The 17,849-nt window shown below is 39.9% G+C and overlaps 2 protein-coding genes across 6 annotated transcripts in view; one reads left to right on the forward strand and one right to left on the reverse strand.

The window, feature by feature from the left end:
* Window positions 1-295: 295 nt before the first annotated feature.
* On the reverse strand, window positions 296-16,788 carry mettl4 (methyltransferase 4, N6-adenosine). 3 transcript variants are annotated; one of them, XM_006795028.3, is made up of 8 exons: window positions 16,419-16,788; window positions 14,675-14,740; window positions 13,073-13,433; window positions 12,720-12,789; window positions 11,759-11,933; window positions 11,547-11,653; window positions 10,481-10,572; window positions 296-3,135 (listed from the first exon to the last, which is right to left on the reverse strand). In XM_006795028.3, the coding sequence occupies exons 1-8, from the start codon at window positions 16,647-16,649 to the stop codon at window positions 2,918-2,920; spliced, it is 1,320 nt and encodes a 439-aa protein (XP_006795091.2). In that variant the 5' UTR covers window positions 16,650-16,788; the 3' UTR covers window positions 296-2,917. The 3 variants fall into 3 exon arrangements, with proteins under 3 accessions (XP_006795091.2, XP_035765543.2, XP_087702337.1); XM_035909650.2 differs by having other exon boundaries at window positions 12,720-12,819; XM_087846211.1 differs by lacking the exon at window positions 296-3,135 and adding an exon at window positions 9,867-10,099 and having other exon boundaries at window positions 12,720-12,819.
* Window positions 16,789-16,845: 57 nt separating this feature from the next.
* smchd1 (structural maintenance of chromosomes flexible hinge domain containing 1) overlaps window positions 16,846-17,849 on the forward strand; it is a 39,332-nt gene continuing 38,328 nt past the window's right edge. For all 3 annotated transcript variants that reach the window (XM_087846212.1, XM_006795027.3, XM_087846213.1), the window contains exon 1: window positions 16,846-17,197. In XM_087846212.1, the coding sequence (XP_087702338.1) occupies window positions 17,033-17,197 (165 nt within the window). In that variant the 5' untranslated portion in view covers window positions 16,846-17,032. The remainder of the gene's footprint in view (window positions 17,198-17,849) is intronic.

A 17,849-nucleotide genomic window follows, 5' to 3' on the forward strand; every position in this document is an offset into this window, starting at 1 on the left:
TCATTAAAATACTTTTGACCTTTAAAGGCAGCTTGCATAGGGGAGAGCTGTGTGTCATGATTTATGAATTCTGAACACATTTTAATGACCATTAAATCCCTGTGATTTTTACTTTGCACAAGAATCAGCTAACACAACAAAAACACTTTTCAGCTTGTCTTTTCATTTTGAAACTGGGGTTTTTGGAGCGCTTGAATGTAACTGTACCTATCTCTAAAGTGCTTTGTGTTATAGGCTTAAAAAAAATGTGATGTGGTAGTTAAAAAGGTTTAGACATTTTTCATAGTGTGTTTTCTAAAGAAATGCATTTATTTATCACAGTTCATGGACTACATACTAAACTTTAGGGATAGAAACACAGCATCGATCCTATTGCGCTAACATCGATCTGATACCAATATCAAAGTTGGTATTGAAACTATCGATATTTGGATCGATCCGCCAACCACTACTGTCAACAGGTCAGCAAACAGTGTTAAGAAAAAAGAAAACAGTATGTCAGCATGTTCTCAATTCAAGTTTTAAAAAATGCTTAGTTTAAGACACACAAAGGTAGTAACAGAAAATTTACATCTTTCAACAGTGGCAGGAGTTATGAGTTATATCAATATGGACCTTCTGGTTTGTTTAATGTTAAACAGCTTTACTTATTTTGAGTAACACCTTAAAACAGTCCCAAAAACTGTAGTTCCTCCAATGACCACAAGAGACTGGCTCTAAAACCAGCCCGTTCTCACTCCCAAGGCGTAACATGCCGACGTTTTGTCACGTCCCGCGGCCTGAGGAACGCGAAAGGAGACCTTCGGCGTTCTTATGGTACGCAGCGGGTTATGGCTGAAATCCAGTGCAATGACGCTCCCGCGGTAATAGACGTTCCAGCCCTGTATTCCAGCCCTAAACCTAACCTTATCCCTATCCCTAACCATAACCTTATTCCTGATCTTAACCAGGACTTTAATGACGTTAAATAGCGTGTTTGTAAGCGATTTGAAGAAAAAGAGCGAACGTGTAGATTCAGTCCAGACGGTTCTCATATTTCCTCAGGTCGTCATTTAGGAACGTGGTGGGTAGCCGAAAACGTAATATGTTGACAATTTGTCACCTAGCGTAAAATGTTACGCTTTGGGAGTGAGAATGTGTTGCTAAAACACACAGAGTTTAAAAGATGGCTGCAGCCACGCTTTGATTTGTAAAGTCCTGCCATTGAGCTTTTAAGCTGTGGGATTTTCATGTTGCCATTTTAGGGATTTGAAACCAGGTATGACAAGTGAGCGGTTAATCTGACTGTGAAACTGCATGGTCATTGGTAAACAAGTTATTATCTAATGAGCAGATCCTGGATAATCTTCCTTTGTCATGCTTAGAATGACCAAAATGTGCAAAATGTTTAAGTTAATTGGTTAATATTTTTTTTGACTAAGACCTGAAAGGAGTGACTGAACTTATAAAGTCATGAGCAAAGTGTTCACTGAGGAAAGAGGGCTGTTTTTTTACACAGATTTCTATAGGACCAGAACCAGCTAGAGCAGGGTGTCAAACTCCAGGCCTCGAGGGCCAGTGTCCTGCAGGATTTAGATCTCACTCTGGGTCAACAAACCTGAATCAAATGATTAGTTCATTACCAGGCTTCTGGAGAACTTCGAGACATGCACTGACGAGACATGGTGGATGTGAACACAATGCAGGGTCAAAGCATTTCGATGCTGACATCACTTTTCAGATCTGGAAGCTAATTCTATGTTTTCTATCTGTTCATGCACCAAAAGTAAGTCAGTTCCCATATAATCCCACGTTGTACAAAACCTTAAATGCCCAACTTTACCAGGTAAATAGGCACTTTAACAACGTAATATAAAAACTGGCTTTGGTTTCTATAGTTAATGGCTACCATACTTGGCAATACTCAACATGCACCTGCACTATCGATTCATCCCATCTTCAAAATCAGCACTTCACCCTCTTATTCAAATATGCAAATATCCGAATATGCTCACTTCTATTACTCACTTCAATCTATTAAAATGTTAAGATCCACAAAACAGGACTTCACAAATAAATGGATGATGCCACTGTGACATACAGTGTAAGGAATACACTAATGTGCCCGTGTGTGTTATAGACACAAAGGTAGAGAACTTGACAAGGTGATGTATATGTAATCCTGCAGAAGACACGGTCTGGCTTCATTAGCTGTGATGTGCACGCTGCTGCAGTGGCCATAACTCATCCTGATCTGTCTCAAAGGCAGCGGCGTTCATCCAAATGCAGACACCAACAAACTCGTTAGAGAGTCAACAGGAAAAGGCAGGTTAGCTGGTTAGAAGTGTGACATGGGACGAGTTCATCTTTCATTGAAAAATGAGGAAGGATTCAGCGACAAATGATCCAATGATAGAACCGGGTGCCCTTGACAGGGCAAAAGGCAGAGTGAAGGAGACATCAGTGGCTTGTTCGTGTGAAAAACTTTAAAGGATAAGCAACCCAGCATGCATTCACTATGAAAGTGTTTCTTCTTTGAAATTCAGCTAGAAACAGCATAAAATAAGTAAAAATAGAAATACTTTGATCATCCTTAAGACGCACAATGTGCCAAACATTACTAAAAAGGCAAATAAAAAAAATAAAAGTGTTGTTTATCTGATTGCAGCGTGGGAAGCTGGGTTCAAAACAGCTGCACTGAAATGCACTTTCATCTCTCCAGCTGCCTCATCAGACTTGTGTTTCGCTACCTTAAAAATGCACACAGACCAAAAAAAAAGAAATCAAAGGTCCCACATGCATGAAGAGCACAGATCAAAAGAAACTGGTAGAGAAACATTTTGGCGCTGAATCACCGTTAAATACAAACTAAATTACTGATCTAACAGGTGTCAGAGGTCAGTCACAGGCTCACAGTGGAGGGACACCGGTCAGGAGGTCAGGTTTTCCCAGGTGAATCGAACTCTTGTGCTTGTTTTTCTTTGGTTGTGCGGTCATCCTCAACTTCTACTTTTTCATCTACAGGTGTCAAATTGAAATAGCTAACGTGCTGGAATTTGAGCACTTCATTGCCCCAGCTGGTCCATCCTGGTTGAAGACTTCTTGCAAACAGCTCCAAGCACTTGGCTTCAGCTCCAATGTATGGCTTCAGTACCTCTGTGAAGGGAAAGCAATGAGGGAGAGTTATTATTGCATATTATAAGGCTTTCGGTGTCTGCCCTGTTATTTACAGTCCTCACTGTGCAAACTGGAAAATACTCCTTTCATATTTCACCTGGAGACCTAACAAACCTAAAGTTTCACACCTATGATGTGAAACCTAAACTCAACAAGATTTGACGGACTGGGATAATAAAAGAACACAATCTCGCCTACCAGCCTACATATCTCTGCTTTAGTATGTACAGCATCACAATTACATGTCAAAATTACAAAAGACAACACACAACTTTAATGTCAGCTGAAATACGTCAAAACACAATCACACGGCAACTTCTACCACTTCCAAACAATAGGGTAGTGTTGTATTTGCTGAGAGGCTACAGCCTCCCAAATAGGGCTTTCTCAAAGGTGAACTCTGACCTACGAATGCGTAAAGCCAGTCTGAGATCGTAGTAGGAAATGCATGTTTGAAAGCATCCATTGTATGGGACTGAGGAGAAGTGAGGGGAAGGTGGAGATGTGGCGATACCGCTTTATCCCTCAACATGAAATACTGTGCATAAGTGTTGAGCCATCCCTCATTTCATTAGTTTTTTCTAGGAAAACAGGAAAAAAGTATATAAAGTAAAACAGTGTACAATTTAGTAAGCTATTTACCTGGTAAATTTGGGCATTTAACAGTTTAAAAGTCTTGAACACAGCCTGAACTCTGTCAGATAAACTTTCCTGTAATTTGTAGCTAGTCTTTAAGAATAAGTTTCTTTGAAGGACATTCAAATCTCTTCTTTGGATCTTGGCTGCCTTTTGTTCCATTCAAAATCCAACATTACTTTTCTTTGTTCATAGTTCCATTAATTTTGATAAGATCAGCAACACTACTGTCTGAAACGCAGCTCTCTCCTGATTTCTTCCTTACAATGACTTAATCCAAATATTTCAAATGCAGATTCATCGCTGAAACCTGTTGCCACTGAATTTCATCCCAGCTCTTGCGTAATTATCTTTACAGGTTTGCTTATATACCTCTCTTACAACAAGCCAGTATGTCAGCACACACATACCTGTAGCAAGACACTTAGTACTTAAAATTAAAGCTCCAGTGGCTCTTGAGTTCCCTATATTTAAAATATATTACCTTCAATTTACTATAAAAGGATGTGACAAGCTGTAAACCTTGTGTCTTTCAATAAATTCATACAAATGTAACATGACTGTCTGAGCCTCTCCACATGGTGGCTGTGGTGGAGTGGATTTGAACCTAGCTCCTCCAGTCAAATGTCCTAACACAAGCTACAGAACCCACATGGCCTCCTACGGATCCATCAGTGTGCAAATGTGAGCCATTGATAAAAGAGCTCAAATTTTAAAACTTCTACATTCATATGAGTTCAATGATATATGAATTAGCCAGTATAACTCATTGTTATCAGTGCTACTGATTATGTTAGCTGTTAATGTCTATTATAATCAGGAAATGTTGGGTTATGTAAAACGACTTTAGTGGTTGTGTGAGAAGAACATGTAAATCTCATACTGACTAAACTCATTGATTTCAAAATGGTTGCTTTAAAGATGGAAACCAGGTCTGTGGCCACCACCTTTAAGAAATAGTAAGAAAAAGTCAGTCTGCATATGAATGGAGTCAAGTTGGGAGTTACATGCAGTCTGTTTGTGATAATATGGTGATTAGCTCTGGAAAATAACTGAAAATCACAAATCTTTTGCTGCCTGTAGCCAAAATTCACATTAATTCACTTCACCTATCACCATAACCCTGTTAACTGCATTTCTTTGGACTGTGGAGGAAACTGGAGTACTCTGACAGAAACCATGGAAACACAGGGGAAACATGCCAACGCCATGCAGAAAGGCCCCACCCAGATGTTAGACTCAAACCCATGACCTCCTTGCTGTGAGGCAACAGTGCTAATTACTGCCCAGCATCGTAGATCACAGAAGTTGACGGTTTTGCACCTCAACTTCACACCGTCAACTATGGTTACGAACTCTGAGTAGGGACCAAAAGAATGAAATAATCGGTACAAGTGGCAGAAATTAGCTTTCTCTGAAGAGTGGCTGGCCTCTTACTTAAGAGATAGGGTGAGGAGTTCAGTCATTTGGGAGGAGCTCACAGAAGAGCCGCTACTCCTTCACATCAAAAGGAGCCAAATGAGATGGTAAGGGCATCTGATTAGACACTTCCTAGGTGAGGTGTTTTCAGCATATTCTACTGGTAGAAGGCTCCGGGGTAGACCCAGGACCCGCTGAAGAATTATGTCTCTGGACTGGCTTGAGAAAGCCTCGGTGGCCACTCGGTGGATAAGCTGGAGGAGGTGGCCAGTAAGAGGGAGGTTTGGGTGTGTCCGCTTAGAATGCTGCTGTTTCCATGACGCAAATCAAGATAAACAGTGATGGATGGATGGATGGAGGACAATTTTTTCTAGCCACGTGAATATTTCCATCCATTTTCACTCTGGTGTGCTTTGCAATATATAAATAAAGTTGTGAAAATATGTACGTAATCATTTTAATATTGACATTTTTTTTATAACCCAAACTGTTTTTTTACCTCAACTAAATGAAACAGTGAGTAAAAGTAAGTCCAAACAATGCATCTCAAACAGCTGACTTATACCACCACCACTCTTTCTTATGAAGACTCTCGGTGCTGTTTTAAAGGGTAAATAGTTTAACCACTGAACAATGAGGCGTTCTTCTCAGTGAGCCCACTGGCTGGTAGAAGACAGAACCTACTAGAGACATCTATAGGGCCTATAAGAGATGTTCAGCTGGGTAACAACATCTAAATTGAGTGCATTTAATAGGATATTTCAAAAGAAGTTCATTTTTCTAATGTTTTGTACTTAATTTACATTTATATGTCACTGTTACATTAATGTAAACTAGTGCTTTTCAGTGTGACTAAAAAATCAAAACTTTGCCTGTTTCCCTGTAATAGGCAGAGGACAGAGCTGGCAGTTTCCCAGCTCCTTCACGCCATAGCACTGATTTTTCTGTGTGGAGACTGCCAGTGACCTTGGCTCTATAAGGAATGATATTCCAGGAGAGGCACACCTGACAGATACGTATCACTTCCTCTGCCCCTGTGTTACTCTGTCTGCTCTTGTGCATTCTCAAACCACCCTGACACTTGCCTCAGCCAACACTCACGGAGTTAATGAGCTCAAAAGCCAGATCCCCAAACCGATCCTGCCGAATGTGCTGTCCTGTCCCGCATTTTTTTCTTCCTATGCACGTCAAAGAGAGACAGTCACGGTGAGGAAAGGCCAAACATGCAGCTCTGCAAGTAATTCAGCTCCTATCGGTGACTCAGCTCTCAAAGTTGAATACAGAATAAAAGGTCTAATTATCCTACCTTTAAAATGGGACGGTGTATCAAACTTCTGCCAAGACTAACACGAGGCAAAGGAAGGTGTTATTTCACTACTCTCCTGACACTTTCGCTGTTAGATATTCTTCCTTGCAGACTTCCCAAATCCTCATCAGGATTAACCAAGCAAAACCAAACTGATTCTTCTTCATTAGCTCCCTTACATTGTACCAACTAATGTCCTTTGTCTCCATTATGATTCCTCAATATGCTGTTCAGCCACACTGTGTTTATATTCTACTTATTTATGAATAAAATATCATTAACATAATCATGGAATTGACTACTATTAAGATATTAATTTCAGATATTAATTTGTGGTGTCCCACTGTGTTTGGCTTTGGAACCATGTTGATTTTTATTCATATATTGATACATAATTGAAAGCAAATACATAATAACATAAAAAAAATGTTACTAACAGATATTTTTTCCATTTGTTTTTACTACACCCAATTAAATAACTAGTGTCTTAACACAAAGTGCTATAAGTTAGCCTATTTTTATGTCAGTTATCAACAAGAAGCTGTTCCCTATTGTTACATTGTTTTTAAAGAAGATAAGAATTGAATCCAAACCCTTCATTTCAAGCATGTTTTTAACAAATTTCATTTATGTGTCATCTGTGATGGAGGCACTATGAAAATTGTAAAGTCCTGCATTGCAGACGATGTAGCCAAGCATACACTGACCAGACACCTTGCTACTACAATGGAGCCCTTTTTACTTCAGCGCTGCCTGAATTCTTTGTGGCACAGATTCAACAAGAAGCTGAAAACATCCCTGAGATTTTGGTCCATATTGACATGACAACATCACACAGCTGCTGCACAATTTGTTGGCCTGATGTGAATCTCCTGTTCCACCTCATCCCAAAGTTCCTCTGTTGGATTGATATCTGAGAATGTGGAGGCCTTTTACTTACAGTGAACTCAGTGTCGTGTTCGATTTGAGATGATTTGAGCTTTGTGATATGGCACAATATCCTGCTGGAAGCAGCAATCAAGGGATGGGTAATCTCTGGTCATAAAGGGATGGACACGGTCAGCAAAAACACAGCAGTAGGCAGCAGTAGGCCCCTTAATACCAATGTACAGTTGGTATTAAGGGGCCTAAAATGTGCCAGGAAAATATTCCCCATACATTTACAGCACCACCATGACCTGTAATGTTCATACAAGGCAGGATGGATCCATGCCATCGTGTTGTTTAAGCCAAATTCTGACCCTACCGTGTGAATGTTGCAGCAAAAGTCAAGACTTATCAAACCAAGCAACATTTTTCCAATCTTCTATTTTCTGATTTTGATGAGCCCGTGTGAACTGTAGCCTCAGTTTCCTGTTCTTAGATGACAGCAGTGACACTCCTCTGACCTCTGATATCAACAAGGCATTTTCACCCAGAGAGCTGCCACTCATTGGATATGTTCTGTTTTTCGTACCATTCTCTTTAAAACCTAGAGATGGTTGTGTGGAAAAATCCCAGTAAATCAGCAGTTTCTGAAATACTCAGACCAACAACAATCCTACGTTCAAAGTCACTTTAAATGATTTTTCTTCTCTATTCTGATGCTCAGTTTGAACTTCAGCAGGTCGTCTTGACCATGTCTACATGCATAAAATACGTTGAGTTGTTACTATATGACTGGTTGATTTGATATTTGCATCAACACGTAGTTAGCTGAAAATGGAACATGCGCAGTAAGGTGATTCCACTAGTAATATTAGAGTCAAAAATTTAGTATGACCCATAAAGAGCAATACGTTAAACACGCTTTCGTATCTGTCACTCCCTGGTTGTGACAGTTGGTGACAAGCAGGTGAAGAGTTGTTTATTTCCCCTTAAGTAAAAAGCAAAAGAAGAGCAAATATTTGACTCCAAATTAAAGACCAGCGCTCCCCTGTATCTCCTGGTTGTAATCTCCTGATATTTAAGGTGCGTTTGCAAACATGTTTGCTTTACCAGCTGTATGAAGTTGCCATCTGCCATAACCAAATGAAAAAAAGCACGTTTTATTAACATGTAAGCTCATCCATGTAAATATTCTGTACTGAAAAACAGAGACAGCAGCATGTTTACGTGATGTACTTCAGTGTCACAGCCTCGCAGAGCTAAAAAACCATGCAAAATGTCACACAGATCGCTCTCAGAGCCACACCCCAATTTAAAGCAATTTGATAAAACAACTGGTAGTGTGCCTTTTCTTGAATATTAGGCACAGCTACTAAGGTGCCAATTAAAATCCCAAATTGGGAGGGGATTCTCACAAGTTTTGAAATTGCAGGGGGGCCTAATTAATAAAAAACACATGTCTTGTCTTTCAGAGAAGCTCGAACCATTTTTTTTCTGCAGTGTGACCATCTGGCAAAGACGTTTTGTACCCATAGCGGAGTAATGGTGTCCCTTATCTCTCCATAGCAACCAAGTATGTCAGTGATATGAGCCCCATCTGAGTCGGGGAACAGAAGTGGGTCAGACTTTCTCAACACGCTATCAAGGCTGCTCACATGCTGACATGCTACATGAAAGAAAAAGTACAGCAGAATTACCGGGGTGACATTTTGAACTGAGAAAAAAAGAGGAAGGTCAGGTTGGTTAATACCTAAGGTGTTGAGATTTCTAGCAGTTGCATAATCTATTGTAGGTGTGAAGAAAAGGAAAAGCTCATCCCTTAAGCCTCTAGGTGTTAACTTATCATCTCAAATGGCTAAATGAAAATGGTTGGCATCTCCGCAAGAGTTGGCAAAACCTTTCCCAAGATTTCAACACACATTGCACCGTCACATCTGAGACACACCCACATCCAACGGCGCTTTCACACCTCGTGTAGAATAACAGAGCGTGCATAGTAGCTAGAGTTGTAACACAGTGTAGATGCTGCTCATTCTGGTCATTTAGTAGTACTACTTTGTATGCAATGCAGTGGAAAAAGTGCAACACATTTTCTATATGCGGTCACCATTTTTTAAAGTATAACTAGATCTTTGATTGCTGTTTTTCCAAGTTCATATATTCCAAGTTATAAAAATCTTCCACAGCAGAAAATAACAAACAAACCAATTCTGATTAAACCTGCTGAGAGGCTTTGCCACAAACACAGAATCACACATGGAGACTGAACACAAATTGTATCCTAATCTGCTTAATCTCTATGGCATCACAGACTCGCAAAAGCAATCATTATGATTTAAATCTTTATTTTCACAATACTGAACTAGTGCCATGAGACAGAGGCGTTTCTGTGATGCTGAGAGGGCGCCAGCAAACACTGGCCATGTTTTGCTCTCCATACTGCACAATAATAAATCGCGTTCCCCTGAGAGGGCGTGAGATGACGTCAAGCCTCTCTTTTTCATAGTCTCTGCATATTCATTGTCAAGGTCTTACATTGATTCTAAGGAGCAGAGTGGATGCTGGAATCAAGGTTTAACCCAATCAGTGCAAACAGGACAAAACTGAAATGTGAGCAGTAGAAGTGGCCGCTCTGACGAGCCAGTCCTGTCAGAGGTTGATGATTTAATGAATTTAAGTGTAGTTATGAGCTGAAGCAGTATTTTCTCCTCCAATCTGCAGACATTTTGAAAAGACACAAAGTTTTTTCGCAGTGGAGAACAAATTCATTCATAAAATTGTGTGGCTGTAAAAGTAAAGTGATGAATCTGTAGTTAATTATCTTCCTTTACAAAAAAAAAACACATTGTGGGTGTTTTAAATTCAAGAGCTGCAATTACTGCTACTAACATCAAGATGTTATATTTCATACATGTACTGAAGAATATACTGATGAATATACTGATGAAGCGACGTATACACACACACACACACACACACACTTGTGATAGCAGAATTCAGAGCTTATCACTCAAGTTGTGTATCAAGGTAACGATCATTGATGTGACACTATTGCCCTCTGGTGGCAAAGACACTACACTGTACTTGAGTATTCACCTGACAGCGAAGGCTTCTGAGAGTGCAGAGCTGATGGGACACTGACAATCAAACGCTGATCCTCCACAGGCACCTCTGATGTCTCTGAGGGGCTGAAAGAGGGTACACAAGTCTGTCAGCATAAATATGATTTGAAAAGCTGAAGAAATAAAGGAGGCCATCTATGCGAACAACCATCACTGAACAGAGGTGGTGGCTTACGACACCAGCTATCAGCCGCCTGCAATACAGTTTTGAGATCTCCTCCCAGGCATTTCAACCCCCACTCACACCTTGCCTCAGGTGACCTGGATAGTTCACGTGATCGTGGTGTGGGACAATGTCTTACAGAGGTTTCACACCTTTTAAATTCCAGAGCTGCTGTTGCCTTGAATAATATCAAGATGTTACATTTGATACATGCAAACCTAAAGAAGTGATATACTTAGACGTTGCTTTCACACCTGTGATAGCTTACCATATAACTTCAGGGATAAATCCTCCTGCTATCAGCCACCTACAGTGCAGCATGATGGTGGAGAGGAACAATGTCTTACAGAGATTTCACACCTTAGTCTCGATGGCGGTAATGACCACGCCTTTTTTCACACTTTGGTTCATGCGACACCTTTAGTGTGTCAGCGACCCTCAGGACCACGTCCAAGGGGACAAACTCCACTAAGGGTCAAATACCTTGGACTCTCCATCAGTTTGGAACTGAAAAAAACTCTTGGATGAGAAGCAAAATGTGTTCAAGGGTCTAAAAAAGTCATTCTGCTCTCCTTCAAACACTCAAGACTAAAATGACCCAAATGACTGAGAAACTATGATTTATATATCCAGTCCTGCAAAAGTCTTGAGTCAGTCCTCATTTCTCCATATTATGGTCCGATGAAATGAAGAAGAAGGTGCCTGAGGAGCTATCTTCTTTCTGAGGACTAGAACTGACACGAAAGCTCATCTAAGAGCTTATCTTTTCAAGCTCGTTAGAATTGTACAAACTCAGTTTTTGCCTCATACACTGTATTTTGCTTTATGTTTGCACACATTTTTGCACGGTACAATATGAAACTCAAACATTTCACACCTCTCTGAGATATCAGCAGAGCAACGATATCGGCCCAGGACCAAGACTTCATACGGTTTCTTGTGTGGTGAGTCTAGCGGAAACACAAATTGCCCAAATGTGGTGACCTGAGGAGAAATAGCATCGTCTTAAAAACACTTGGATTGACATTAGCAGGTAATGCTTTCAGTTCCTAAACAATTAATTAGTTGAAAGTTCTGTATTATCTGTACCTTGACCCAGAACCATTCGGCCACAACTTCTACGCCCCAATGTGGATACAGCTCATCACGGACAAAACGCAGGTGGCTTGGCCGGTTTGTCACCCAGGTCACCACTAAACAGTTTGGAGATGCCAGCAGGGGAATAGGGAGCCGCTTTAGCTGGGATGAGGGCAACGAGCCGTATCTTCAGTGAGAAAATTGATATAGTCAGTGTAAATTTCTCAACTGTGGGATAATAAAGGTTTATTCTATTCTATTCTATTCTATTCTAAATACAACCACCATGCCCATTACTTTTCTTTATTTTCTAGCCATTTTCGCTTCTTCAACCAGTTTTTGTCTGGTGCCACCATCAGGCTGAAATCTGGAGGTTCAGAGTGATTAACCTTTACAAGTTTAATGAGTTATATGAACTTTTCAGGTCATGTTTTTTGCAAATTTAGTGAGAAAGCTTCACATCTGTTGTATGCACAAACAGTTTTGGTTCACAGATGATATATTTTTCTGACTCTAGTGATTGCATGACTTCTTCTTTATAATCACTGTGAGTAATTTTGATAGAAATGTATAAAAAGGATTAGCTGGATTGTCAGGACATTTGTTATGCATTATGATTATTAATTCTAATAATGCTGATATTTCCTTACGTTATGGCTTTAGGCAGCTTTTTTCTTAGAGGACACTGAATGTTTTAAGCTCTTGAGGCCTCAAAATCCTTTTCATAAAACAGACTGGGATGAAAATATCTCTCTGATTAATATCCATGGTAAGACCATAATATTTTACAGTACGGGGACATGCGCGAAAATACTGACTTTATCAGTTTCTTTTCTTAGAAGCTCTCTTATTTGTTCTTCCTATTCACCCTGCTTTATATCCTCTTTTAAGATGGAAATTTCATACCCAGAAATCTATAAAGTTTTATCCTCTTTTGCGTCACGCCTCCAAAAATACTAGAATACCGAATTACCTGCGACTTCTTTTCACAGACTTGTTTTCCCATGGTGGATCCATAACGATTAGGTCGAACCTTGTTCCGTCTGTGTGAGAAACAAGCAAAGAATGTCCGGCTGTGAAACAACAAACAAGATCTCTCTTGAGACGATGAGAAATTACACTGAGCCATACCACAGTTACTTACAACACTTAAGTTCAGGGAAGAGTGCCTGTGTTTTTGCCTCACAGAAGCATAAACTTTTGCCTTTCAAATAATGGTACCACAAGCACACAGAATTGTAAGGCTTTAAAAAAAAAAAACCTTTTTAATAACCTTTGTTTCAGTTCTTTCTAGTTCACATGCACTGCTCCCAGTGTTTTACTCACAGTGGACTAATGGTTGTATCCTCGTGAAATCAGACAGCAGGAAAGCCGTGTGGGGGGGTATTACATACTCCTCTCCCATCAGCGTAACCACGGTAGCCCAGTCCGCCTTGTTCTCTGTCACCTGAGAGAACAAGTCGACGTGAGACGTACAGCCATCCTCGCCAACAAGTAACTGAGCGCCCCGTTCCTGCTCCTCATCCTCCACCAGAGGGAGATCTTTAGCCATTTCACAAAGAGCAGCGAGCTTGGACTCCTGTGAAGGAAGAGGCTCTTTGTCCACGTTTGTCTGTCCATTCAGATAGCCGAGCAGTTGTGCAGAATCCACCAAGTACTTGGTTCCCTCCAGAATAACAGACTTTATCTGTGTCATGGCACATAACAGAGATTATTTAGTCTGAATACTAAACCAGCTTCTTACCTCTAATATTTTAAACTTGGATGAATGCACAATAACTTGAAACAAAGCGTCACTGATTGAAAGTGTTGGAGATAAAAGTCAATGCAGCAGTTGTAGAGATGTTGTCTTTTAATTATTTTACAATGCCTCAAAAATGGACATCTTACAAAAGTGCATACTTATTAATCTTTCAATTTAGTTGTTCTCAGTCCCATCACCACAGATGAATCAAATGAAGCACCTTTAGTCTGCCTTTAAAAACATTTGTAAAAGGAGGGGTCGTCCTAAAGAGCTCCCTGAATTTGAGCGTGCTGATGTAATCGGATGTAACTGTTGCAATAGGTCAGCTTGTGAAATGTCTTCCCTCCTAGATATTCCACGTGGAATATCTAGGAGGGATCGAGTGGAAGCAAAGTGGAAGCATTTAGCAATCACAGCAACTCAGCCACAGAGTGGAAGACCACATAAAGTTACATAATGAGGTTGCGTAGTGCTGAGGATTATAGTGCATAAAAGTTGCCAACACTCTGGACCGAATAACTGCAAGTTCCAAACCTCCTCTGGCATTAACATCAGCACAAAATATGTGGACAGAGAGCTTCACTACTTTGTCCATGTAGTGCTCTTCAGCCCATATCTGTGCACTGGCGTATTGAAATTCTCTAAAAATATGACTTTTAACTAAAATGACTTAAAATTAAAACTATAATACAAGTATAAATAACATTTACTTTATCACAAAGTGACATTGTGATGTCATGTTTTGAGTTAGAAATCATAACACATTACAATAAAAAGGTCCATTTCATTGTTATGTTTGTTATGAATGGTGTATTATTGTGTAGATATAAAACAAATAACACTAAGCCATATATAAATCAGATATTTAAAAGAAGCATTAATGAATAAATTAACAACAATCATACTGCTAATAATTGACTTATATGAATAAAAGTGTGATCTATTACATTGGCTCAAACAGGAAGATTCTGTGGATAACTGTATCTGTCAGTTTGACAGGTAAGTTTACACTTTGACCACTTTTTCCATAGACTTCTTGTAACTCTGATTATCCCCAATCATTTTTTCTCTTTGTAATGCTTTAACTTCAGTGGGGCAATACAGTCCCTGCAAGAACAAATCTATTGACAGATGACAGATTATATCTTATTTGTAGTTAAGGCTCAGAATAAGTATCAGCCTACCTTCTCGTGAAAGACCAGTGAATCAATTTCCCCTTGGTTGAGTTCATGGTGTTTTCGTTTCCTTTTCTGTAAGTCAAATTGATGAAGTGATAAAGAGTAAGCACAACAAAGAGCAAAATGATCATGGTATTGTTCTTTACAGCTCCAACCAAGCAAGCAGTAGCACCACTGTAATCCACTGTGTCAAACTCAAAAGTAAATTCTACTGATCTGGCATTAAACTGAGCTGACAGAGTTAAGTTTTCCATAGCTGTCATTTTAATATTTAAACAAATATCAGTGGTGCTGAAATAAGCAGAATAACTTTGTGCAAGTCTGTTTGCAGATTTTATGTGAGTTAAAATAAATCCAATCAGTCTGGATTCTTCATTATTGTAAGTCACCATAAAAGTAGCAGGTATAAAATGCTACTTTGTAATTGTATTTTTCTGCTTCAGTGTCAGGATCCTTGGTTTACTTGCTTGCTCACTGTTGCATGTTACTGGACTGCTTGATAAGAACAAGGTGAAAATGCATTAATATATTAGCAACTCCTGAGCTTTAAGTTCACTATGGTTAAGAGGGTTCCTTATTAACTTTTACAACACATCAGTATTTTATGTCCTGCATAACATAAACACGATCACGACAATAGAAACCAACCTTTTGGCACAACCAGGTAGGTTTGTTGGGTGTGAACAGGAATGTCCTCAGAGTCTGACATAATGACCACTGACAAAACTGATGTCAGTACTAGTATATGACATAAAACTAGTACTTATGTCATGTGACACATGCCACACCCAACCTCCCTCTTAAAGTGAAGAGTGAAAAAGCTTTCAATAGGAGCTGGCTGTTGAATGGAGGATAGATAATATAAGATAGAATGAAATAAGAAATGATCAAGAAACCTTATATGTCTCTCACAAAGATGCTAGATGCCACTGAATGTGGGCTGAGTGGGAAATCTACCCTGTTAAAGAGGAAACTGTGGAAGAGAACCAGTGAGATGTTATCTACAGAGCTATCCTACAAAAAAAGAGTAATCCCTGCAGCAGATGATCCTGCCAGGTGACTGTCAACATGCTACAGGTGCTGTAGGCGAACTGTTTGATAGCTGAGCATCTTTTTGGTCTTAAAAGTGCTTATTGTCAAGTGCTTTTTGGTATTGCAGGTATGGCTTGTGCTTATGCGTTGAATTACAGAGCATCGGGCTCCTTGGAGCCCCTGGTAGAGGTGACTGTCATGTTGTTACAGACTATTTGTACAACCTGTACAACCATAGTAAGAGCTTTGTTTGCATTGCCAGTAGCAATTCAGATGTTAATTCAGATTCAGATTCAATTCAGATGTCAGTAATTCTGTACATAACCTTTATGGACAGAAAGTGGGTATTACTACCGCAAAAACCAGAAGACCCTGACAATTATAACAAGTAAATGTTTGAACAGTCACTAACCTTTTAGTAAAACAACAACCACAACAACGATAAATAACATTAAAATTTAAATATTTATGCATTCCCTCATGCCTTTATGCATTATATCAACAGATATGTCATGTTTCATTAAAAGGTGTATACTCCTCGTCGTTATAAAGGCATTTTTTTTTTAATCTTTTTACGTCATAAAAATGTGCAAAACTGTCTTCTAGAAATATATATGAACGATTTATTCCCCCAAACATATACATATTCTAGGAAGTTTGATTTGATTCATGTGGGAATATGAAAAAAAAACGTGCACTTTCATGCAGCAGCATTTACCTTTGAGGGTTTGCATGTTTTTTGCAGTACCTCCGTGTTCCCTGCATCCACACCTGCTCTGTTATTCTCGTTATAGTAGCTCTTAAAAACGTGGAAGCACTGCCTTTTGAAACTACACTTCACAGCTGACTTCTGCTTCTCTCTCCATCGTATGCACGGCGAATATCCCCGATCGATGAGCGAGCATGAATCCAAAACCCAGCCGAGTCTTCCGTGGAGCACCACGGACATCGTTAAAGGGGGTGTTGTTTGAATCCAGACAGGATTTAAGCTCGTGCTTGAGAGCAACCGGACACGTGAGCGCAAACGAGCCTATTTCTTTGAAAATAAAACCGAAACTTGCGCGGCAAAACTCAGTCGTTAACCCACGTAGATCATCGCGGAAGTAGATGACGCAAGGTTTCTGTCCCATATGACGATCCGTAGAAACACCAGCGCTTTACGGATGAAATCGCTACACGAAGGGCAGAGCAGAGGAGTGAGAGGAACGAGTCCCGCGGAAACTACACATACTTTTAATACCAGACAGACAACGCGGATGTGAGTCTCTCACTCCTGTCTGGACGAGGACGACCGTTCATTTCAGAGTAACGTGAAAAGGCGAAGCTGCGACGATGCTGACGTCTGCCTCTCAGCGTCGGTCTGCAGCAGCTTCCTTGCAGCAGGGAGAGAAGAAGATCCGTGTTTACGACCTCCGCTTAGAAACGGAGGCGAAAACCTGCAAGCCGTTTGAAATAGCTGGTTGGGACTTCAACGACTTTCTCCAAGCTCTGCACAAGGTAATGTCTGCTACCTTGATTTGAGGTCAAGCTATAAGGGCGAGGTCAGAAAGTTCTTACATACATTTTCATGGCACTTAGAGCCCAAATGATTGGTTGGCCTACTGCCAGTGTATTAGCCAGCACCATCAATTAATGTCGATAAAAAGATGGGTTTGGAAACATTGTCACCGGTTTGTCCATCATAAAGACGAGACCATTATAATTTAGCTGTAAAAAGATCCTCTCCTGTGGAATTCATTGCTGAAACAAAGCGTGTAAACACATACAACATACCTGTAGAGCATGTAAACAGCCACAAAATGACCCGATTTATGATGCTTTAGAACTGGAGTGCAGTGTCCTGCAAGGTAGTTCTGTTATTCTGTCCGCAGAATTAAGACTGCAGGCTAGAATAATAGAAAGTCCTCTCAGTTTAATGTTGTGCAGAACTGTTCTTTGTAGATGATATTAGCGTCAGATTTTAGGAGGTAGCCAAAGAACAACTGTTATTGGTGCAGTGGTTCATATTAGTGATGGGATTTCCGGCTCTTTTTAGAGACCCGGCTCTTTCGGTTCGACTCACTAAAAAGAGCCGGCTCTTCAGGTTGTTTTGCTGCTTTAATTAATTTATTATTAACAATAATATAAAATTATGCACAAAAGGAATTAC

This window comes from Neolamprologus brichardi, chromosome 9 (assembly GCF_056152115.1).
Source record: "Neolamprologus brichardi isolate AB-2024 chromosome 9, ASM5615211v1, whole genome shotgun sequence".
Classification (NCBI taxonomy): domain Eukaryota; kingdom Metazoa; phylum Chordata; class Actinopteri; order Cichliformes; family Cichlidae; genus Neolamprologus; species Neolamprologus brichardi.